Raw genomic sequence first — 25712 nt, forward strand, 5'->3', positions numbered from 1 at the left:
GTTATACAGTGTAAAACATGATTCTAACTTACTTTTGTACCAGATTGCAAGCCATGTGTCTAAACACCGTTTAATGAATAATCTATGCTTTCCTCACTGGATGCAGCCATGCCACTTTCCCCATGTAGTACATACACATCCAGAATCTCTGCACTTCCTATGGACTGCCAGTGGTCTACCTGCCTAGTGTTCTATCACTACTACTCAAGAGAAAGAAAAATGAAGCACAAAAGTAAGACAAATAATACGGCTAACCAACCGGAAACTCTTACGATGGATATAAAAAACAAACTCTGAATGGCTTTGGGGATGTAAGTTTAAGTTTTGATTATGATTAAGCTTTGCAGTTTTCCCAGATTCCCAAAAGCCTTTACCTTCTTGGGAAGGGAACAGAGGTAGGAGAAGGGGAACAGAGAAGCTGGGTACAAGACCGAACTTCCTCAGTAACCAGCAGCTGGATGAGGCAGTAGCGCAGAACTGAGAAAATTCTACAGGCAAATCAAGGAATCAAGAGCTGTTCCTTTGATCAAGATGATTAGGAAGAGGAGAAATAAGGCATTTTAGATATCTCAGAACTACATTCCAAGGACAGAATCATATAACATGTACGGACTACTCATAATTAGAAAGAATGAAATAGAGATGATAAAGTTATCACCACGTTACTGAAATTGATGACGGTTCATTAGTGTCCTGAGACCAGGGAGAAAATGCAGTACAGTTTCCTATAGTGAGCCAGCTTACCTAGTGATGCATAGGAACCTGGATTCAGGGCCCCTGCACCTAACCGGCCACTTCGCACAGCTTGTCCGGCAGCATGATGTGCCTTGGCACCAGCAGCAGCATTCACATCAATGTCACTTCGTGAACGCTGCAGGCTTCCAGGAAGAGAGCTGGCTTTGCTGCTGCCTGCTGATACTATGAAGAACAAAGGAAAGGTAACCTGTATTATTTTCATCATTGCAAATGGCGTAAAAATTATATACACTTGAAATCACCACAAGATACTGAATAATGATCCAAAAAGGAAATAGTGGCCAAATGGATACTAGAAAAGTACTTTTATTTCTAGATTCTACAAAAGTACTTTAAAATCAGGATGCCCCAGTTTCAATGTTGTTGCAAGTAAATCATCTTGGACAATTTTTTCTCAATATTTCTCTGCCTCATTTCCCCCTTCCAAAAAAATGGGAAAAAATAACTATACTTTGTTAAAACTTCATAGGATTGTTTTGTAAATGAAAAGATGATATTTACAACTGATTCATGAAACTGAAGTGCTACACAAGATAAATAGATTTATTTGACCATAAAAATAATGCAAGTAGAACCAGTCTGGGGATAAGATAATTCAGAAAATAATTCAGGTTCTGCCACTCTCAGGCAATGCAAATTAAGTCATTAAATTTCTGGTGTTTAATGGCTGAGATGCTGAAAGAAGTCACCTCAGTTCAAAAATGGACCTGAATAAATATTAAAACATAAAAAATAAAATAAAAATAAATTTCTGGTGTTTAGTTTTTCAGTTTTAATAAGGAATTTTATAAACTCTGAGTTATGACCCATTAATAAAGCTGTGAAATTAACTGAGTGGGTCAGGATGGCACTTTAAAGAAATGAAACAAAATAGAAAACAGAGTGTGTCACAAGTAAAGGTAAGTAGACTTCCTGGAACTTCAGATTATACTATACACATATATTGACATATAATATACTACATGTTACATGTATGTTGTAGGTATATAATTACATATAATACATTGTATGTAGTACATGTATATGGTATACAAACACAGGTTGTAAAGTGTATATGTGTGGTATTTACAATGTAAAATGATTTTCTCCTTGTGGGTCACATTAAAACAGTTTAAAAGCTATTGTTTTTAACTATTTAGCTTTTAAACAGTTCTAATGTGCTTCAAAAACTTTTAAGGAAAACTTTAAAAATGTTTTAAACTTTTAAATTCTTGATGACACACTGAGTGAGAAAAGCTTTTTACACAGTAACATTTATTTATAAAGTCACTTTTACTTTATTAAGTAAAATATGCTATGACTCTTAAAAAGGCAATTTACCTCTTCCAGCCACAGCAGATGGGTTTGCTGTAGACCATTTTGCAGAAAAGGGGCGACTGCAAGGTAAAAAGAAATACTTTTAATAATTTATCACTCCTCTGATAACACTTAATGAAACACCACTGAGATTTCTGAAGAGTTGAGAAGTACTTGGTTTCAATTTTTCTTTGACAAATCACTTCAGAACAGTTGCTGTCATGTATCACTGGTATCTAAATTAGTTGTGAAGCAAAAATGAAATAACTAGCACTGAATAAAGACTGTAAGCTCTACAGGAACAGGGACCAGGTGGCTGCTATTCACTCTTGTCCTCGGCACACATATTATAACAGGGAACTCAATAATGGCCCTCTCCAACACTTTTATTCTGAGGTATTTTACTTAGAAGGAGAGAGAGGGAGTATTATTACCAGTACACAGGGAGTTCACTGAAACCAAAGCCTCCATCACCTAAGTCATAACAGTTGTAGCCACTGGAAAGTCAAGCAATTACTCTGTAGATATAATGCCATCTACAGTAGTGCTATTAAGTGTTACTGTGTGGGGCAAGAGAAACAAAGCTACAACTGCTGCTGAGGGTAACGTGTATTAACACGTACAGAAAGCAAAACAGCTAGAATCATTTCAAAAGAATCCACTGCCTCCTTTAATATCTTTTCTGATTACTTACCTGTAACTACAATGGTACTCTGCAGCCCCAAAATAAACATATCTAAGTATGTAAGAGGGTCTGGAAAGTATACCTATGAATTTTATTTTACTTTATTATATTATTCATTTTTTCACTTGCTTGTCGTGCTATGTGGCTTGTGGGATTTTTAAAAATTTTATTATTTATCTTTGGCTGCACTTGACCGTCGTTGCTGTGCTGGCCTCCTCTAGTTGTGGTTCAAGGCATTCTCGTTGCGGAGGCTTCTCTTGTGCTCTAGAGAAGCACAAGCTCTCTGAAGCCGCGTGCTCTAGAGCCCGAGCTTCAGTAGTTGTGGGTCTTGCGCTGTAGAGCGCAGGCTCGGCAGCTGTGGCCCACGGTCTTAGCTGCCCTGTGACATGTACAATCTTCCCAGCCTAGGGATCGAATCTGTATTCTCTGCATTGGCGGGGGATTCTTAAATCACTGGACCACCAGAGAAGTTGGCTTGTGGGATTTTTAGTTCCCAGACCAGGGACTGAATCTGGGTCCATGACAGTGAGAGCATAGAGTCCTAACCACTGGACTGCCAGGGAATTCCCTATCTACAAATTTTAAAGGTGAGGGGAAGAGAGGTAATGTCAGACTACTGAAAATATTCTTAAGTTATTATTGTGTGTAAGTCGGTCAGCTGTGTCTGACTCTGTGACCCCATGGACTGTAGCCCACAAGGTTCTGTCCATGGAATTCTCCAGGCAAGAATACTGGAGTGGGTTGCCATTCCCTTCTCCAAGGGATTTTCCTGGCCCAGGGATCAAACCCAGGTCTCCACGCTGCAGGCCAATTTTTTACCATCTGAATCACCAGGGAAGCCCTAAGTTATTATTATTAAATGGTAAATTTGGCATTTGGTTATCAAACCCAGTATTATATTATTTTTATAACTGTCTCCTAAAACTGTTATGCTGAGGCAGATTGATTCAAGTCCACAGATTTCAAAGTTGTTTATGTTTAAAGATGTTCTAATAAAATACCTTATTTAGATCCTTGCCACTCAAAGAATGGTCCATAGACAAAAAGCAGTGACATCACCTTCAGTTCAGTTCAGTTCAGTTGCTCAGTCGTGTCCGACTCTTTGCGACACCATGAATCGCAGCACGCCAGGCCTCCCTGTCCATCACCAACTCCTGGAGTTCACTCAGACTCACATCCATCGAGTCAGTGATGCCATCCACCCATCTCATCCTCTGTCATCCCCTTCTCCTCTTACCCCCAATCCCTCCCAGCATCAGAGTCTTTTCCAATGAGTCAACTCTTCACATGAGGTGGCCAAAGTACTGGAGTTTCAGCTTTAGCATCATTCCTTCCAAAGAAATCCCAGGGCTGATCTCCTTCAGAATAGACTGGTTGGATCTCCTTGCAGTCCAAGGGACTCTCAAGAGTCTTCTCCAACAGCACAGTTCAAAAGCATCAATTCTTCAGTGCTCAGCCTTCTTCACAGTCCAACTCTCACATCCATACATGACCACTGGAAAAACCATAGCCTTGACTAGACGGACCTTTGTTGGCAAAGTAATGTCTCTGCTTTTAATATGCTATCTAGGTTGGTCATAACTTTTCTTCCAAAGAGTAAGCATCTTTTAATTTCATGGCTACAGTCACCATCTGCAGTGATTTTGGAGCCCAGAAAAATAAAGTCTGACACTGTTTCCACTGTTTCCCCATCTATTTCCCATGAAGCGATGGGACCAGATGCCATGATCTTAGTTTTCTGAATATTGAGTTTTAAGCCAACTTTTTCACTCTCCTCTTTCACCTTCATCAAGAGGCTCTTTAGTTCCTCTTCATTTTCTGCCATAAGGGTGGTGTCCTCTGCATATCTGAGGTTATTGATATTTCTCCTTGAAATCTTGATTCCAGCTTGTGCTTCTTCCAGCCCAGTGTTTCTCATGATGTATTCTGCATATAAGTTAAATAAGCAGGGTGACAATATACAGCCTTGACGCACTCCTTTTCCTATTTGGAACCAGTCTGTTGTTCCATGGGAATGTGTAAAATATGCACAATCTCAGGTCCCATCCCAGATTTACTTAATCAGATTCTGTATTTTAACAATGATCTTCAGCCGACTCATATACAAAGTTTGAGTACAGCAAGAAAAAGTAAAGGGAAAAAAAGCAACAAAGCTCATTCGAGGTGAAGGATTTATCACAAATTTAAATAGAAGTTTAGGTACGATTATTCCTACAATAATTATTTTTTTTTAATCAAATCGTATCTTCTTTTACTCTGAAAACTTGTAAGCCACTGAACTCTTATTTAGTACAGTACTCATAAGACCGTGTCAGTACTTCCTGCAATTGTGCCCCAGATACCTCTCTCGCCCACGCTGGTACCTGTCCAGGACCAGGAAGTTGCCAACGCAACTAGCAGTCTTTGTGGGGGTGAAGACCCTAAAGACACAGCAACTACAGCGACGCAGACCGATATTCTATGAGCTGCTCTTCCCTAGAGAAATCTGCAGATATTTGTGGCCACTGCTAGGGATCTTAGCCATCTTACAGGGCTAGAGAAACAGAAAATAGGGTATAACTGCCAAGGCAGCAAGGGTTTGAGGTGGCCAGCATAATGATGAGAGTGGAGTCACAGAGAAGTGAGTCAGACACTAGATAATTTTGTCCCCTGGAGGGAGTTGCTGAAAATCTCAAACTATGCCAGAGGCAAGCAAAGAAAGCAATGGCGTGTTTACCAGTCACACAGTGCTGTGTAAAAGTTTTAAAGATGATTTATGAATCTCCATTATAATCCCTCCACAACAGTGCCCTAGAAATGGGCTACTTACTATATGGACTATTTTGGGTGTATTAAAAAAAAGTATATGAATTAGTGGTTTCCAGTCTTTCTCAAAGACATGAACATATTCTAACAAAACGTGTCTGAAAATGTTTGCACAAACTTTGAATCCCTAAAACTCAACCCAATGAGAAGAAGCTATACAGGCATGTAATCCAACCCCTGAGGCAACAGACCAAAGGAAATAAGCACATTCAGTCATCATTCTTCCAAGGCTTTAAGAAGAAAGCAATCAGATACTCAGCCATCCAACTTAAGGAACTCTGTGGAGCTGAAAAGAGGAAGTAATCAGTAATGATCCTTTATATGACCTTACTTGAGGCTTTCTTGGGAGCTAGATGAGGACCTGTCTGATTGTGGAAGAGATGCTACACTGCCAGAACTCTTTAAGTAAGTCTGAAGACTCTTCTGATAAGACGGCTCGAGGGAATTATACAGTGTTTCAGCTTCACCGGGGAAGTGGTTTCTAAGACCCATATATGTCCTGTAAAACAAACAACAAAATTTAAGGTTTTTTTCTAAAAAAACAAAAACACCTTAAAGAAATAACTTTGCATGATTACACATTAACCGTAAAATGTGTACATTCAAGAAAAGCAAAAGTTTTTAACCCCAAAGGTTTTAATACAGCCACAATGTGCCAAGTGAATACTTTCTAAATTAAACAAGTTTTTGGAGGAAGACAACAGGCTTTTGAGAAAAGGAATCTCAGTTCAAAACCTGACTATAATCCTTACAATTTGGGTGGCCTTGTGCAAACTTCCAGATCTCCAAACTTCAGTTGCCAAAGGAGATAGCACCTTCATTGGATCATTTTAAGGATTAAAAAAGAACATATACCTACTGCCCTACAAAGTATCAGGTACGTAACAAATGTTCAGTAAATTAGATATTTTTATTCACAACAAAAGTGAATATGTTATGATGTAATACGAATACTGATGAATATATAAACAACAAGGCTAAGTGAACTGATAAGACAACCAGTACAGGTTTAATGGAGAAAAATCAATCTCCACTTGACTAAAGAGCTGATCAAATACAATACTTGGGACACTTTCAATATTTTCATTCTCCCAGCATAATGTCTGTCAAAGAAAAGACCAAAGTATGTTTAAACCACCACAAAAATACGTTATAGACTTACTTTCTTGCCTCCACTCTGGCCTCAGCATCAGCATCATGAATTCCCTTCTTAATAGTTTCAACCAAGACAGCTGCATGTCTATAAAATAAAGTACCTTTGGGATCATGTATAAAACTATCTATTTCACCACAAACGATACTGCCTATATACTATATATCACACAGCAATCACAAATGGGCAAGGGGGAGAAAAAAGGCAACTAGCATATAATAATGAATCTAAGATTGCAAGATTTCCTAATAATCTGCCCCACTAATTTTATTCATGTATGGTTTCCTTCTGACAAGTCAAACATTATAAACCTGAACATAATTATTTTTATATGGAATCCAGACAAATAGTACTAACATTTTAAATTTTTCATGAATTAAAGAAAATCTTGTGTGTGGTTCCTCACTAACCTACCAGTGTAGAAATGTGCTAGCAGTACAATCAGTTACTAACCAGACTGAATAGCAGCTGCCACAAAAGAACTTAAAGAAAACTTGGAATTATATCATGCCTGCAGTAAACAACATATTCTATTTTTTAAAAATGGGATGTGAATAAATTTAATGCTTTCCATAAGAATGGAAAATCAGCAATGTATTCAACATAAATACATGTGTATCCCAAGCTTCACATGTGAAACAAATGAGAAATACAGCCATACAGATAGCCAGTGACTGACTCGCTGCCCTTATTTTCCTCTTTTTCGCTGCAGAGCTTCATTAAACACTGCCCAGGATATACACGGCCAATGACACCTGACAGCTGGTGTGGAGAAATCTGCCAACAGATCTCTCTCACGTTTTTGATCTCTTTCCTCTGAAAAGAAGTGCCTTTCTTCTATCCTAAATCATTCATTACTTGATTAATTGCACCTTGAGAAACCTATCTTACATGACTAGAAATACATTTTAAACTACCTGCCCAATTTAACCTGGAATTTCTTATAAAACCTGGAATTTCTTGCCCAATTTAACCTGGAATTTCTTGCCCATTCACCTAAGAGACCCTCATTCACCCCACAAAGAAGAAAATCACAGCTACGATGAGTAAGAGGAGCACCTCAGCTTTAAAGGAAAATCAGTACAAATAACTTTTAAAGGAAAATGGGAAATAATGCAAATCCAATACCATCAATTTCTAAAGAACTGATGACAAAGGGGAGGGGAGAGTGGTGGAAGAGGAAGAGTCGATGCATACCTTTCCAATGAGTGAGTCTGCCACTCCTGTAATAATAAATCTAAAAATTCAAATGAACGCCTGAAAAATAAAAATAAACTATTAACTAAATGTTGCAACATTAATACTCAGTTATATAATTTTACAACTAAATGTTAATTAATACTTTCTTCTATAATACAGCATTTTGTCTTCTGAATTAAAGTATAAGACATATTTTTAGATATTTTTACTATCAAATACTTAAATTTTTTTAAGACTCCAACTATTCCTATGCTTAATAGTTCAAAAAGACCTTAATTTTAACTTGAAAATGTTTTTCAAATATAAAATTTAATTTAAAAGATACTTATCAAACACCTACTATATGCACTAGAAATTGAAGATACACAATGGTGACCAAGAAAGCTATGATGTCAACTCAAACACTACATACAAAACAACAAATTAATCCTTACCCTCTCAATCTACTCGTGGAGTCCGTATGGTACAGATCAGGAAATAACACGGAGGTTAAACTAATTTGCCCGTAGTGACAGAGTGGGACTTAAACCCTGACATTTGAAGCAGTTGATATCACCTCCCTCATCCAAATCCAATAATCACGTCTCAATTCTGTCTGAAATCTCTTGAATTTACTCAATAAAATCTTCAATCTTCCTCTCAATTATCACAAATACAGCTCCAGTTTTCCACCCCATCTCTTACATGAGATGTAAGAAGTCCTACTTAATTAAACCAATGCTTTTCATTGTCCCTTTTTAATCACTGTTCACTGCTGGAATAAAAACTAGGATGGATGACATTACTTCTCACCAAAAACCGCTGATCAAACAATATCAGAATTTCTCTTCCAGTCATTCAAAGCCCTCCATATCCTGACTTCTATCTATCCCCTTTCCCTCCACAGTCAGCCTCTTTTCCTACTGAAACCTCCCATTTATCACACCTTCTGGGCTCAGTGGCCTGTCCAATGGCTCTGCAGCCTGCAGCATAGCTTTCCATCTCTGCCTACACCTCACTTCCTTTACAGGTATTGAAATACTCCCCATTTTCAGGATAATTCTATGATGCATTTCTTGACTTCCTCTTCTCTGTAACATCCCTAATTTTCCAATTACCATTTTATTCAGTGTAAGACAGTGACTGGTAAATCTTTTCTGTAGAGGGCCTGAGAGTAAATATTTCAGGCAGCAAATATTTTAGGCTTTGAGAACAACACAGTCTCTCATTTTTTTTTTTCCCACCTTTTTAACCACCTTTCAAAAATGTTAAGTTACATTTTTAGCTTGTGCCTGTACAAAACTAGACTGTTGGACAGATCTGCCCAATGGACTGTTATTTGCTGACCCTGACATAAGAGAGAGGTAATTAAACAACTGTCCCCAAATTCCAAATCACAGGTAACAATGATGTCTTATTTTCCCGAACATTCTAAGTACTTAAATAAACATATTTATCAAACAAAAGAGGGGAAAGAGTTTTTTACAATTTCCTGAAATATCCAATACACAAATCTTGTTTTTTGTCTTTAACACTAATGGTGCTAGTGGTGATACCAGTGATATCAAAGACTGTAGAAATAATGAGACAGACACTGACAGACTAACATGATTGTATACTCTGTGCCAAACACTATGTTCATGTCTTCTAGTGTCCTTCTCATTTAACCTCACAACTCTATGGGGTCCACATCATTAGACCCACTAACGTACACAGACATGAGGTTTAGGGCAATTAAATGACTGCCCAAGGCAGGACAGTCAATCAAAGTTGTAGGATTCTAGGTGAGGGCTGACTCTAGACTCCAAACTCTCTGAAAACCAAAGAAATAGTGGCCCAAATAAACCAAAATGTGGGAGATCCGGGTTTGATCCCTGGGTTTGGAAGGTCCCCGGGTGAAGGGAACGGCTACCCATTGCAGTATTCTGGCCTGGAGAATTCCATGGAGAAGTCCATGGGGTCGCAAAAAGTCAGAAATGACTGAGCGACTTTCAGACACACTTTAATACGAAAAGGCCAAGAAATGTGGATAGTCATAATAAGTACTTTGTTCCTTTTTGCCTTACATTAAGTTAAAAAACTTTAATAAGGTTTCTAGAAGGCAAGAAATTGATGACAACTAATTTTTGTACCCAACTAAGAATCAGACATAATGCAATATTCAACATAAAGCTATACTAAGTTTTTTCAAAACTTACCTCCTTACAGGAACTGATTTCGATGTGCAATTGCTTGTTATTAAAGGTATAAGTCTGGGTACATGAGTATGCTGAAAAAGACAGTTTAGAAGAGGTTGAGAAATACCGTGTACCTTACATAATCTCTTCCTTTACTTGCTTTGCATTCAAGTATTTAGCTATATTAGAAAAGAACAAAAATAACCATAAAATCAGATTTTGAAAGAAATTAAGACCAGTCAAAAGGTTTTCCCAAATTAAATAGTAACGATACAATTTCAGAAGGGCAGATGTGGTTGTAATATTAAATAATAAGGACAAGTTAACTGATAACTACAGACAACTGTTAGGACAGTGTACTTTGGGGGGAACCAGACACATACTGGTCTTATTTTTTGATGTACCATGGCTACTGCTGGAGAGCACAGTATTGCTATGTCATCAAAGCAGGTTATCAGAGTGAATCTGCGTAATTATCAAGAATGCACTTTGAAACGGTGATTTTAACTGATCTTTCATCCTGGCTGAACCACAGCTCTATAGAATTCAGGTATATAATCTTCTGATTTCTATTAGTAATTCTTACATTCTTCTTTGGTGAGAGTGTTTGTGTGTTAGTCGCTCAGTTGTGTCTGACTCTTTGCGACCCCATGGACTGTAGCCCGGCAGGCTACCCTGTTACTGGGATCCTCCAGGCAAGAATAGTGGAGTGGATTGCCATTCCCTTCTCCAGGGGATCGTCCTGACTCAAGGATCGAACCTGGGTCTTCTGTATTACAGATTCTTTACCACCTGAGCCACCTCTTCTTTAGTAAAGCAAACACTAAGAAGTTCACAAGAGACGTTAAAATAAAACAGTAACCTAAGGATACATATTTGATGCTTTAAATCTCCTATTTTTCTTTTGAGCTGATGGTACAGGCTGGGTTACCTAGGAAGCAGGCTGTGAGATGGAGTTCAGCCTTTTTAATATTAAGCAGTGCTTTTGGAATCAACACTGGTGGAAGTGAGAAGGAAGCAAGACTAGGCAAAGGAAGAAATCAATCTGTGATATAGCCCAAGGACCTCTTTACCCAAAGTCACTGCAGAGCTCTGGAAGATAGTCTCAAAATGGCCTAAGATGGCCAAACTCTACTCTTCCACGTCAATCAGTTTACTGGATATGGGCCATAACTAGGAAAGGGCAAGACTCCAGGAAAGGCAGATCTCTACAAGCTTCGCAGGCTTTGAAGAGGCTGCAGCTAAAGGCTGTCAGCCCACAGAGCTTCCGTACTTGGGAGGAAACAAGTCTTAGAGTGAAGGAAAGAGTGAGTGGCCACAACTAACTCAACCAACACAGAGGGAACACTGTTTTCACCTCTGACAGAGGGAAGCCACCCACAGACCTGAAGTTGTTCAAGATGAGGATAATGCAACACAGTGCTGGTCTGCATGTTATTCAACTGCTATATCCAGTATGGAAGGGCTCTGTGGACTTGCTCCCCTAGCACGAGGGACCAGTTTTGTGGATGACAAGTTTCCCATGAACAGGTTGGGGGTGCGGGGGGGGGGAGGGCAACAGGGGGTGGGGTGGTGATGGTTTTGGAATGATTCGAGTGCATTACATTTTTCATGTACTTTATTTCTATTAGAGCATCCAGAAGAACTCATCCCTGAACATTACTGAGGAGTTAAAAGAAAGCCCAAAGGGACTCCCTAGCCATAGTATACTACATAGCAGGTCTCACCTACCTTCCTCCTCCTCTCTCTCATGATCTCAAAATCCTACTGCTGCTGATTAACTCTTAAACAACACAGTGGCAGAGATGGGGCTAGAGACTAACCTATTGCTACACCATATTCAGGGGAGCTATTCCAAAGGAAAATAAGTGATCCTCACAATTACAGATGATGCATTCAAACAAATACTAAATCAGAACAACTTAGAAGCAGGCCCCTGGGAAACAAACAAAAATATAGAAAACAGGAAATAATGTAAAACAACAACAACCTGATCCGTATTTTCTGTGAGATGATGGGACATGTTATTGTCTCAATAACATGAGACAAACTCATGAAAAACAGGCAATCTGAAAATAATACATGAAGTATAAACAAACCTAAAAATGGCAAATTGGGTACTGTCAAGTAAGCAGAATTTAAAGGATTTTTCCTGAGAACATATACAACTGAAAGACAGGAAACAAACAGAAGCAATAAATAAATGATACATGAAAACTAACATAAATTTGAACAAACTTCATTTTAGTCAGAAATCTTGCTCCTCTGTGTAAAGACAGCACAAATGAAAGATGCTGTGAGGGAACTCCTAACAGAGAGACTCTCCTACAAAGCTTCCTAAGGCAGCAGTGGTGCTGTTTTTAAATAAAAGAATCAAACAACATCTCACTATAAAAACAACAGAGTGAAGAAAACAATTCTTTGTGAAAAGGACATAATTCTGAGAGAAAAGAAATGTGAACCTGAAGTCCAATTTTTGAATTCTTGTATAATGGCAAAGCAAAGCCATTTAGAAATATGAAAAAATAAATATCTATGAAAACTGAGAACACAGTGCTGCTGCTGCTGCTAAGTCACTTCACCCGTGTCCGACTCTATGCGACCCCAGAGACGGCAGCCCACGAGGCTCCCCCGTCCCTGGGATTCTCCAGGCAAGAACACTGGAGTGGGTTGCCATTTCCTTCTCCAATGCATGAAAGTGAAAAGTGAAAGTGAAGTCGCTCAGTCATGTCCGACCCTCAGCGACCCCATGGACTGCAGCCTACCACGCTTCTCCGTCCATGGGATTTTCCAGGCAGGAGTACTGGAGTGGGGTGCCATTGCCTTCTTTAAAGAACACACTAAGATCAAGCAAATATTTTTAATGGGAAGAGTCCTAATAAACACTGGGCAGGAATAAAAGCAGAAAAAAAAAAAACCCACCATAGTCAACTTTAGTTACTCGAAATTAATTCAGTGGTTAAGGGGAAAACAATGACACAAATAAGATAAAAATATATACTTCTTATTTTTTTTTTTAATATATACTTTCCAAAAGGCTGGGGAAGTAAAAGAGAATTTATTCTTGACACTGACAAAGAACAAGAAATTTTTAAGAAAATAAGATTTAAAAAAAAAATAAGACCATAAAGAACTAGAATAATATGAACAAACTAGATTTAGAAATGAATAAAGCACTCTATAAATGAATTCCATATTTCACAAATACTAAAAGACTACCTATCTAAATATATGATGTACTCGGATATTAACAAAATTCAGGTTATTCAATGAAAAAGAAATTGTACCATCAAATTCTCTGATCAGAATGTCATGAAATTACAAAATGATAAGAATGACAAAAGAACCATCTGAAAATGCAGACAATATCCTTATGTAATTCAATGAGAAAGTTGAAATGGAAATTACAAACGACTGAGAAATATAAAATAGAGTGTGGTAAATCTAAATCGCTGGATGCTGCTAATGCCAAACTCAGAACACAACATTATGATAAGAAAGTCTTATGTGATTAAACAATAAAAACTATGACAAAGTGAGAATATACCACAAAAATCTAGGGGAAAAAAAGAAGTAAGCCACAGCAAGTCAAATAAAGTAATTAAGAAACATAAATATAGAAATTAAACAACTAGAAAAAAATAAAAGAACCCCATGGGTACCAATGTAACAAATTTGAAGCTTATAAAAAATCTCTTAACAATACCTCTAGCAAGTATTTTCCTTTTTTTTTTTTTAAAAAAAGAACATATAATAATATAATACAAAATGGTAATATAACCCTGGTAGAAGAAACTTTTCTTAAATTAACAGTATACAACTTCATGTCAAGAGTCTTCTTAAGTATTAGCCAACTGCATCTAGCAGTATCATAATGTAAATGGCCAAGCAGAATTCATTTCATGAATGTACAATGGATAAATGAAGAGAGACAATCATTTCTAAAGGGATATCTGACAAGATTCCACATCTACTACTGATCAAAATTTAGCAAAATATAAATAGGAGGAAATTCTCAGACCTAATCCAGAATATCCAAAAATTCATCCCAGAGGTCATATTTAAAGCACTCCTATTAAACTCAGAGAAAAAAATAAAGATTTCAATCATTTCCACCAGTTTTGAACACTGTTATGAAGGTGCCAGATTTAGTGAAGCTTACAAAAATATTAAAACAGAAAGAAAAGGGACATTTTCTGAGATAGATTCATGGATTTCTTCACAGGCACAGATTTTACTGCTGAAAAACACCTGGTACAGCAGCATTAGAGAGAGAGATCATTTACCAGGAGAGGACAAATTGATCAAAGAAACTGGAAAGGCATTTAAAAAACAGACCCATATATTTATGGAAATTTACTACAAGAAAACAGTGGTAGTTTAAGAAAAGACTGAACTATAATCTACTACACACCACGGGGTCAGCTGGTTTTGTATCTGGGGGAAAACAAAGTCAGATATCCATACTGTACACAAAAATAAAATTAAGTTAGATCTAAATCTAAGAAACAAAATCATAAAAGGTTTAAAAACTGACTATTTTTATAACTGAGAAATGGGGAAGGTTGTTTTAACTTTATATAACAAAACCCACAAAAATAGAATTGTCTCAAAACAAAAAAATATCAAATTTCTATATATATATCAAATGTAGCTTAAACAATATATGAAGAAATGACAAACTGGTAGAAAATATTTACAAATAAAATTAATATACAGTTGTCCTTCAGTGTCCACGGGGGTGGTTCTGGGACCCTGTGAGGATACCAAAATTCGGGGATATACAAATCCCTTACATAAAATGGTACAGTATATGCATAAAACCTACACTTTTTTTTCCTGTATACTTTGTCATCTCTAGATTAATAAGTTAATATAATGTAAATGATACACATATAGTTGTAATTATTATAAATGTTATAGAAACAGATGCCAGCAGAAGGCAATACAAGTTTTGCTTCTTGAAATGCATTACAATTCTTTCCCCCGCAAATATTTCTGATTTGAGGTTGGTTGAATCCACAGATGCAGAACCCATGGATAAGGAGGACCAACTGTTCTAATAACATAGAAAAAAGGCCATAGAAAAAAACGCAAGGAAAAAATGCACAGAATATAAACTGGCAATCCTTAGAAAAACTATTAAAGGAAAAAAATACCTAATGTTTTCTAATAATCCAAGAAATGCAAAGTAGAATATGAAATAATATTCTTTAATTATTAAATTTTAAAACCTTTAAGATACTAATAATACACAGCGTAAGGTAAAGGACAGAGAAAAAGAATTTCACAAACTTCAAATATGGTGAGGACAGCTTAATATTATGCCCCTTAACTAAGACCTGACTTAGACATCAAAAATAATTAAACAAGGGAAGCTGCCTGAGTACATGAAGTTTAAAAAGCAAAGGTAAAAAAACATTTATACATATATATAAAATATAAATGCTACACTTACATTTTGTAGTAAATATAGTTTGTATAGGCACAAAATAGAGGTTTGGAAAAGTACATCCTGAATGGTTACAGTGGTGAGTTGTAGAAGAGCAAAATTTAAAAATTTAAGTGGGGAAGTTTTACATTTTTAACTCTTCTTCTGCCACCTTTAAGAGGTGGATGATGAGAAATATTAAGAATTTGCTGTCATCTATTACCACTGCTTGTAATATTTTTACTGTTTAACATTTGTCTGTTACTACAGAAGCAGAAGATATTAAGAGGTGGCAAGAATACACAGAAGAACTGTACAAAAAAGATCTTCACGACCAAGATAATCATGATGGTGTGATCACTCACCTAGAGCCAGACATCCTGGAATGCAAAGTCAAGTGGGCCTTAGAAAGCATCACTACGAACAAAGCTAGTGGAGGTGATGGAATTCCAGTTGGGCTATTCCAAATCCTGAAAGATGATGCTGTGAAAGTGTTGCACTCAATATGCCAGCAAATTTGGAAAACTCAGCAGTGGCCACAGGACTGGAAAAGGTCAGTTTTCATTCCAATCCCAAAGAAAGGCAATGCCAAAGAATGTTCAAACTATCTATTGCAATATTGCACTCATCCCACATGCTAGTAAAGTAACACTCAAAATTCTCCAACCTGGCTTCAGCAATATGTGAACCGTGAACTTCCTGATGCTCAAGCTGGTTTTAGAAAAGGCAGAGGAACCAGAGATCAAATTGCCAACATCTGCTGGATCATGGAAAAAGCAAAAGAGTTCCAGAAAAACATGTAATTTTGCTTCATGGACTATGCCAAAGCCTTTGACTGTGTGGATCACAATAAACTGTGGAAAATTCTGAAAGAGATGGGAATACCAGACCACCTGACCTGCCTCTTGAGAAACGTGTATGCAGGTCAGGAAGCAACAGTTAGAACTGGACATGGAACAACAGACTGGTTCCAAATAGGAAAAGGAGTACGTCAAGGCTGTATATTGTCACCCTGCTTATTTAACTTATATGCAGAGTACATCATAAGAAAGGCTGGGGGCTGGATGAAGCACAAGCTGGAATCAAGATTGCTGGGAGAAATATCAATAACCTCAGATATGCAGATGACACCACCCTTATGGCAGAAAGTGAAGAGGAACTAAAAAGCCTTTTGATGAAAGTGAAAGAGGAGAGTGAGAAAGTTGACTTAAAGCTCAACATTCAGAAAACGAAGATTATGGCATCTGGTCCCATCACTTCATGGGAAATAGATGGGGAAACAGTGGAAACAGTGTCAGACTTTATTTTTGGGGGCTCCAAAATCACTGCAGATGGTGACTGCAGCCATGAAATTAAAAGACGCTTACTCTTTGGAAGGAAAGTTATGACCAACCTAGATAGCATATTCAAAAGCAGAGACATTACTTTGCCAACAAAGGTCCATCTAGTCAAGGCTATGGTTTTTCCAGTGGTCATGTATGGATGTGAGAGTTGGACTGTGAAGAAAGCTGAGCATCGAAGAATTGATGCTTTTGAACTGTGGTGTTAGAGAAGACTCTTGAGAGTCCCTTGGACTGCAAGGAGATCCAACCAGTCCATCCTAAAGGAGATCAGTTCTGGGTGTTCATTGGAAGGACTGATGCTGAAGCTGAAACTCCAGTACTTTGGCCACCTCATGCGAAGGGTTGACTCATTGTAAAAGACTCTGATGCTGGGAGGGATTGGGGGCAGGAGAAGAAGGGGACGACAGAGGATGAGATGGCTGGATGGCATCACCAATTTGATGCACGTGAGTGCTGGTGCACTCTGGGAGTTGGTGATGGACAGGGAGGCCTGGCGTGCTGCGATTCATGGGGTCGCAAAGAGTTGGACACGACTGAGTGAACTGAACTGACCTGACCTGTAACATGATTCACACACACACGCTCACACATGCACATGCGTATTGTGCCTATTATATTCTGTATACAAGCATCTTTACTTTGTGATCCTCTTTACTATTTAAATTTCATTAATACCTGTGTATTACTTTTATTATCAGAAAAATTACTCAAAAGTAATTTTTTTCTTGGGGTTTAAAAAAATTCCAATGATTTATTTAAGTACATTGAAAGAGAGAGAGAGAGACAGACAAATGGACAGGCAGACACACAGAGGAAGACAGGAAAAAAAAAAAAGAAAGGAAAAGAACCTACCCGAATTATGAATCTGATTGCTGCACATCCAGAAGTCGCCATGACTTTTGCACTATTGGGGACGAGATTAAAAAGTGTAGGTACAATGGCTTCAGCGCCATGATCAAACTTGTTTCCCAAAACTGTTGAAAGATGGCTATAAAGGAAGACAAAAAATGTTGTCTTAGAAAAATAGTTTAACATTAAATATAGGTAGGACCATGTAATTTTAAAATATTCTTTTACTGAATTAACCTAAAATCTTTATTTTAACCAGTTCTAAAATGGCAGAAAAACAAAAGAGAGAAAGGGAAGTGCAGATATTAAGTATTTCTTTCTTCTCCCTGACCTTTTACTGTCTAGTGCAGAGTTGACTTTGGCATTTTAAGCATCTCTCTGCAATAGAGAAGCCATTTGATCTCAGAATTTAAGCATGAACATGACAGGTAAAACACTCAGCTTTGACTGTCCTGATGTTTAGTCTTTATCCATCAGATATTTTCATTCTGATGCCCCAGTATCAATCTTATATTCAACATACTGTACAAACAAGTAAAATCTTACCCAAATCAGTATTCTGCTATTTGTATTAATGGTACCACTACTATTTCAGTCACAAATACTTCCTGACATGTTTGGTGTAGGATTTCAGAATTCTTGATTGAACACAGAACTCTACCATACAATGGTTACCAGCTTCCCTGGTAAACCGACAGTAAAGAATGGTGGTTCAGTCGGTAAAGAATCTGCGTGCAATGCAGGGTACTCGGGTTCAGTCCCTGGGTTGGGAAGTTCCTCTGAAGGAAATGGCAACCCATTCCAGTATTCTTGCCTGGGGAAAATTCCATGAACAGAGGAGCCTGGTGAGCTACAGTCCAGGGGGTCCCAAGGAGTTGGACACAACTGAACAACTAACACACATACATTGACTGGAGCTTCCCAGGTGGCGCCAGTGGTGAAGAGCCTGCCTGCCAATGCAGGAGACATAAGAGACGTAGCTTTGATCCCTGGGCAGGGAAAATCCTCTGGAGGAGTGCGTGGCAACCCACTCTAGTATTCTTGCCTGGAGAATCCCACAGACAGAGGAACCTGGCAGGCTACAGTCCATGGGATCGCACAGAGTTAGATATGACTGAAGTGACTTAGCGTGCACAGATGCACTGGTTAGTTGGGTGACTCTAAACAAATATGTCTTCTCTTTCCAAATTTGCAGTTAAACAACTAATCCAGCCTAATTAATTTGATATGGTTTGCCGTCTATGGGGTCACACAGAGTTGGACACGACTGAAGTGACTTAGCAGCAGCAGCAGCAGTATGACTTTAGGTAAAACACTTATGAAGAATGCTGTAAATACTCACATTTCTACATAATTATACCTTATTTAGAATACAGTTGGCTCCGAAATATCAGATTCCCGATTCAAAGCAGTACTCAGACCTATTTACTAGTGTTCAGTTACACATTCAGTTTTCCCTTGTGAAACTCAGATGAGAAGCAGGGGAGGCCACCTGTGCCCTGATGTTGCTGTCCTCCTTTAAAGTGTGAGCCTTTTGTTCTGGTCAGCAGGTGATGTCCTTTGGAAGTAGCCTCATCTTTCCCAGCTTGTTAGGAGGGGTAGCCTGAGAGTACTCAGCTTCGAGTAGCCTGAGCAGTACGATTCCTACACAACAGCCTTTCTGGGGTCTCAAATGCATGCCCTAGGGGTTTGACAAGGTCTCTCCAGTCTGGTTCCTCAAAACTTGAACCTGTCCCAGCCCATTCAAGTTCTGGGAACTGTTGTTTACCTCATGGCTTCCAGCAGTAGGTCTTTCCTGTCCCCAGAGAGTTGTATGTTTCACATGCACAGATTAGTGTTCAACTGGACTCATGGATCCCCTATGCAGACTTCTATGGCTCTTTTTCGTTATAGCTCTCTTCTCCCCAGTATTCTGCACTGAAAAGTTTAGCCACTTCAGCTTTCAGAACCTCCCATCTCTTGTTTCTTCTTCAACTGAGTAAGACTGTCTTGCTCTGCCTGGGTTCTCCCTCCCCCTCCACGGTTCAGAAATGCATCCAGGTCAAAACTGTGCTGATGGTACTGTTCAACTGATATGTTTCAAGAATTACAGTCCTGCTCTGTCTACTGTCCATTATCTGTACACAGTTGTCTTATACATTTTCTTCAGTTTTCTGCAAGAGGGCTAATCCTATACCAGTTATTGCATCATGGCAAGAAGCGGAATTTTCATCATGAAGTATTTTCCAAGGTTACAATTTGAAGATTTTTGTTTTGTTTTGCTATCAAGAGATACTCAATTATTTTGGTATATTGACTTGTATCTAGCAACCATGCTACATGGTTCCTTAATTATAATCATTTATTAATTCTTGACTTTTTCTGCATGGATAATTATATCATCTGTTAATAAGGGCAGTTTTGTTCCTTTTCTTGCAATCCTCATAGTTTTTATTTCCTGAGTTTTTTAGTTTATTTTTTTCTGTTCTGACTAGGACATCTAATATGATCCGGATTATAAATACTAATAGTATGTATCTAAGTGTTCCCTCTCTCCAAAGGAAGGCTTATACAACAATATATACAACAAATTTTTTTTTTTGGTCAGGAGCAGCAGTAAGAAGAGTTCAAGTGTTCTACCATCCTTAAATTATAGAAAAATATAAACATACTGAATAGGTTTAGACTTTGATAAGTTAATGATGGATGTTACAATTCGAGGACAATTGCTAAAATGTCAGAAAAAAAGCTTAATATCCAAATTAGCAAAGAGAACATTACATAAGAAGAGCCGGTTCTGAGACCCATTCATTTTTTTCTTATACTCACAGAGTTAGTGACCAAAAATCTACCAGTCGACTTTTGACATATAAACATAGTTCAAAGTTGGTATAAAGTACTATTAAGAAAGATTTTTTTTTTTTTTCAAAATCACACAAATTTAATCCTTATGCATATGATTTTTGGATCATGCTTTAGGGGGGTTATCTTACTAGTGCTTTACTGAATGAGTAACTCAATCAATGAGCACGAAATTAATTCATAAAAAATACTTATCACACAAAGAATATACTTACGCTACAGTAATGCAAGCTTCTCTAACCACTTGGGATCTAAGATCCTTAGCGGAAAGTTTAAGTGCTCCATCCAACAAGCGTAAATGCTGGAAAAAGCAATCATATTGTGCAGCTCCAGCAACAAGCAATGATCGAATTTTCTTTAGCTGAAATAAAGAAAATTTTCATTACTGACATTAAAAAGTAAAGCAGTATAAAAAAACAAACAACTTCCTAAACATTATTTGAACAAAATTTTAGAAGTTTTCATTAGATTTTATAACTATATTCAGACATTTTAACAGCACTAAACATAAATAAACATGTGAAGAAACAAAACAGCTTTCTGGAAAAGAACATTACAGATTCAGTTATATGTATAATAGACATATATAATGTTTGAGTATATAAATAAATCTTAAAGTTTTAAGGGAGTCTATTTAAAATTGTGACAAAAGACATACTCAGGTGCACGTCTGTGGTCACACACAGAAGTTAAAAGTTTACCTAGATAATACCCATTATTATGTAGAATCTCATATTAATCTTGGAAAAGGCAACGGCACCCCACTTCCGTTCTCTTGCCTGGAAAATCCCATGGACGGAGCAGCCTGGTAGATTGCAGTCCATGGGATCTCTAAGAGTCGGACACGGCTGAGTGACTTCACTTTCACTTTTCACTTTCATGCATGGGAGAAGGAAATGGCAACCCACTCCAGTATCCTTGCCTGGAGAATCCCAGGGACGGGGGAGCCTGGTGGGCTGCCACGTATGGGGTCACAGAGTCGAACACAACTGAAGTGACTTAGCAACAGCAGCATATTAATTTCTGAGCTTCTCTAAATTTTTAAAGATATCTTTCAAAGTTAAAAAAGATGAACTAAAGATGGAAAGTATAAAAAAATATTGTGGATATTAAAAAAATAGTTGAAAGAATATTATATAACTTTAAGTATATATAAGAAGGGAAACTATCGTAAGCAGAAATCAGGAGGCATCTAAATGAGATTAACTAAAAAAATCACAATATGGTAGGAAAAAATTATCTGCAACACAACAGTACAATGCACAAGGAATGGCAATAAAGTGAAAAAAAGACAACCAAATATTACATTGGCTAAAATAAATACAACGAAACGTGTTCAACCTTACTGCTGCTGCTGCTAAGTCGCTTCAGTTGTGTCGGACTCTGTGCGACCCCAGAGACGGCAGCCCACCAGGCTCCCCCGTCCCTGGGATTCTCCAGGCAAGAACACTGGAGTGGGTTGCCATTTCCTTCTCCAATGCAGGAAAGTGAAAAGGGAAAGTGAAATCGCTCAGTCGTGTCCGACTCCTAGTGACCCCATGGACTTCGGCCTACCAGGCTCCTCCATCCATGGGATTTTCCAGGCAAGAGTACTGGAGTCGGGTGCCATTGCCTTCAACCTTACTAGTGATAAGCAAATGCAAATTACAACAAAGACACACCATTTTCCTTCCTTAGATCGGCAAAAGTTAAGACTCAGTAAAACCCAGTACCAGACAGAAAACATATTCTTACTGTTAAGTAGATCATGAATGACTAATATCTTTGTTCAAAATATTTTGGCAATATCTACTGAAATAAAACTGTATCATCTATTCTTTACCCGTCAACCTCATCTATAAAAATTTAACCTACAAAAATAAAAACACCACTGTTATAGACACATGCATAGATGTTTATTGTAATATTGTTTTTTTTTTATTTATTTTTTTTTTGTAATATTGTTAATACAGCACAAAATAGAACAAGTCCATCTTACTTTCTAGAAACATACAGCCCACCAAAACTGAATGAAGAATTAACAGGTAACCTGAACAATCTGATCATTGATCATGAAAAATTTACATAATCTGCAATTAAAAAAAGCTCCGTGCAAATGGAAGTCCATGACAAGATGGTTTCACTGAGGAATTCTATCAAACATACAAAAAAGAACTTACACCAAACCTTCTCCAACTCTTCCAAAAAGAGGGACTTCCCTAGTGGAATGGCTAAGGTGCTGCACTCCCAATGCAGGGGGCCTGAGTTCAATCCCTGGTCAGTAACTAGATCCCACACGCCACAGCTAAGAGAGTCCCCATGTCACAACTAAGACTTGGTGCAGTCAAATAAATAAATAAAACAAAAAACTAAAGTAGAGGGAACCTTCCCAAAGTGATTCTATGAAGCCACCATCACCCTACTACCAAAACCAAAGACGCTACCAAAAAAGAAAATTACAGGCCAATATCTTTGATGAATACAAATGAAAAAATCCTCAGTAAAATATTAGCAAACTGAATCCAATTACATATGAAAAGGGTCATACACTTTGACCAAACTGGATTCATCCCAGGGTCACAAGGATGGTTCAACATATGCAAATCAAAAAATGTGACACAGCACATCAACAAAAGAAATCATATGATCATCTCAACAGACGCAGAAAAGAATCTGACAAAATTTAACAACCATTTATGATAAAAAACTCTTACTAAAGTGGGTATAAAAGAAACATATCTCAACATATCTCAATAAAAGCTATTTATGACAAACTCACAGCCAATGGTTCATGACAAACCCAAACAACACTCAATGGTAAAAAGCAGAAAACACTGCCATTAAAATCGGAAACAAGACAAGGATGCCCACTCTACCACTTCAGTTCAACACAAGATTTATTAAAACTCTTAATAATAGGAATCAGACAAGAAAAAGAAATAAAAGGTATCCAAATTGGAAGGGAAGAGGTAAAATTGCCATCACATGCAAGTAACATGATTTTCTGGAAAACCCTAGAGATGCCACAATAAAACGATTACAACTACTAAATGGATTCAGCAAAGCAGCAGGATACAAGATTAACATATAGAAATCAGTTGCATTTCTTTATACTAACAATGAAATATCAGAAAGTAAAAAAAAAAAATCTTTTAAAACCACATCCACGGTGGCTCAGACAGGAAAGGATCTGCCTGTGTTTGATCCCTGGGTCGGGAAGATGCCCTGGAGAAGGAAATGGCAACCCACTCCAGTACTCTTGCCAGAAGAATTCCATGGACAGAGGAGCCTGGCAGGCTACAGTCTATGGGGCCACAAAGAATTGGATACAACTGAGGGACTAACACTTTCATTACATATATATTACATACACACACACCTAGGAATAAACCTGACCAAGGAGGTAAAAGACATTCACTAAGAAACATAACACACTGATGAAGGAAACTGTAGATGAATCAAAGACATGAAAAGCTATCCCATGCTCTTGGACTGGAAGAATGAATACTGTTAAATGGCCATACTACGAAAGCAATCTACAGATTTAATGCCATCCCTATGAATTTAGATTCCTACCAAAAGTGCCCAAGGGTTCCCTTTACTCCACAACTATGTAACCCAAAGGAAAGCCACGGCACTGGGGCATCAGGGAAGCTCAACAAGTAACACAGGTGGAGACAGTAACAAATGGATGAGAAAGACTCTTCCTGAACAGCAAAACAGAAAAAAATGCACCCTGAAAAAGGCCTAATATCTCAATTTGTTTTCCAGAGTGAAATACTACTTATCAGACTTTATTTCACAAGCAAATACCAGATAGTACTACTACTAAATTTCCAAGTTTTTGAAAAAGAACACTGGGGTGGCGGCGGGGTGGGGAGGAAAGAGAGAGAGAAGAAAATAAAAAATAGAACACTTACTGCATTGGCACGCTGATCCCAGTCGTGTTTGTCATCTGACAAAATTTCCCTGATTTTATTTAACGTTTCTTCAAGTTCTCGACTAGAATAGATCTTAAAGAAAAGATGCAAAATGATAACATTAATATTTCTTGCCACAACAAAATGATGCCCTGATGTTTAAAATAATCATTTAACAGTATTTTTCCCATTTTAGCACCATTTTTAAAATGAAGAATGGAAATACATTACAAACAATAATAAAATAAAATACTTTATCTTCCTTACCAGTTACCTAGTTAAGGGTATTTTCTCCACTCATAAGTAACTTCAAATACACTCTTGAAATGCTTTGTCATTTAAAAATGAAATACAAATATCCTACAGATTAGTAAAAATAGGAAGGATTCCTCTAAATGACTTCAGGTATATAACAAATCTATTGATTTCATATAGAGTGAAAAAGTTAGCTTAAAGCTCAACATTCAGAAAACTAAGATCATGGCATCCAGTCCTATCTGCTGCTAAGTTGCTTCAGTCGTGTCCGACTCTGTGCGACCCCACAGACGGCAGCCCAACAGGCTCCCCAGTCCCTGGGATTCTCCAGGCAAGAATACTGGAGTGGGTTGCCATTTCCTTCTCCATCCAGTCCTATCACTTCATGGCAAATAGATGGGGAAACAGTGGTTGACTTTATTTTTGGGGGCTCCAAAATCACTGCATATGGTGACTGCAGCCATGAAATTAAAAGACGCTTACTCCTTGGAAGAAAGGTTATCCAACCTAGACAGTATATTAAAAAGCAGAGACATTACTTTGTCAACAAAGGTCCGTCTAGTCAAGGCTATGGTTTTTCCAGTAGTCATGGATGGATGTGAGAGTTGGACTATAAAGAAGGCTCAGTGCCGAAGAATTGATGCTTTTGAACTGTGGTGTTGGAGAAGACTCTCGAGAGTCCCTTGGACTGCAATGAGATCCAACCAGTCAATCCTAAAGGAAATCAGTCCTGAATATTCATTGGAAGGACTGATGCAGAAGCTGAAACTCCAATCCTTTGGTCACCTGATGTGAACAACTGACTCATTTGAAAAGACTCTGATGCTGGGAAACAGAAGGGGACAACAGAGGATGAAATGGTTGGATGGCTCACCGACTCAATGGATGTGAGCTTGAGTAAATTCCAGGAGTTGGTGATGGACAGGGAAGCCTGGCATGCTGCAGTCCATGGGGTCACAAAGAGTCAGACACGACTGAGCGACTGAACTGAACTGAACTAAATTGCATTCATATGTTGATACGTATTTGTTTTAGGTTAATAC

General features: G+C 37.9%; 1 protein-coding gene across 42 annotated transcripts in view; it reads right to left on the reverse strand.

The window, feature by feature from the left end:
* The window catches only part of CLASP2 (cytoplasmic linker associated protein 2), a 174794-nt gene that overhangs the window by 73863 nt on the left and 75219 nt on the right, over positions 1 to 25712 (reverse strand). For all 42 annotated transcript variants that reach the window (XM_070777343.1, XM_070777329.1, XM_070777327.1 and 39 more), the window contains 9 exons: positions 24415 to 24507; positions 20731 to 20876; positions 17678 to 17813; positions 10073 to 10143; positions 7893 to 7952; positions 6705 to 6782; positions 5874 to 6041; positions 2077 to 2132; positions 745 to 918 (listed from right to left, as the gene is read on the reverse strand). In XM_070777343.1, coding sequence (XP_070633444.1) covers positions 745 to 918; positions 2077 to 2132; positions 5874 to 6041; positions 6705 to 6782; positions 7893 to 7952; positions 10073 to 10143; positions 17678 to 17813; positions 20731 to 20876; positions 24415 to 24507 — 982 coding nt within the window. The remainder of the gene's footprint in view (positions 1 to 744; positions 919 to 2076; positions 2133 to 5873; positions 6042 to 6704; positions 6783 to 7892; positions 7953 to 10072; positions 10144 to 17677; positions 17814 to 20730; positions 20877 to 24414; positions 24508 to 25712) is intronic.

This window comes from Bos indicus, chromosome 22 (genome assembly GCF_029378745.1).
Source record: "Bos indicus isolate NIAB-ARS_2022 breed Sahiwal x Tharparkar chromosome 22, NIAB-ARS_B.indTharparkar_mat_pri_1.0, whole genome shotgun sequence".
In the NCBI taxonomy this organism is placed as follows: domain Eukaryota; kingdom Metazoa; phylum Chordata; class Mammalia; order Artiodactyla; family Bovidae; genus Bos; species Bos indicus.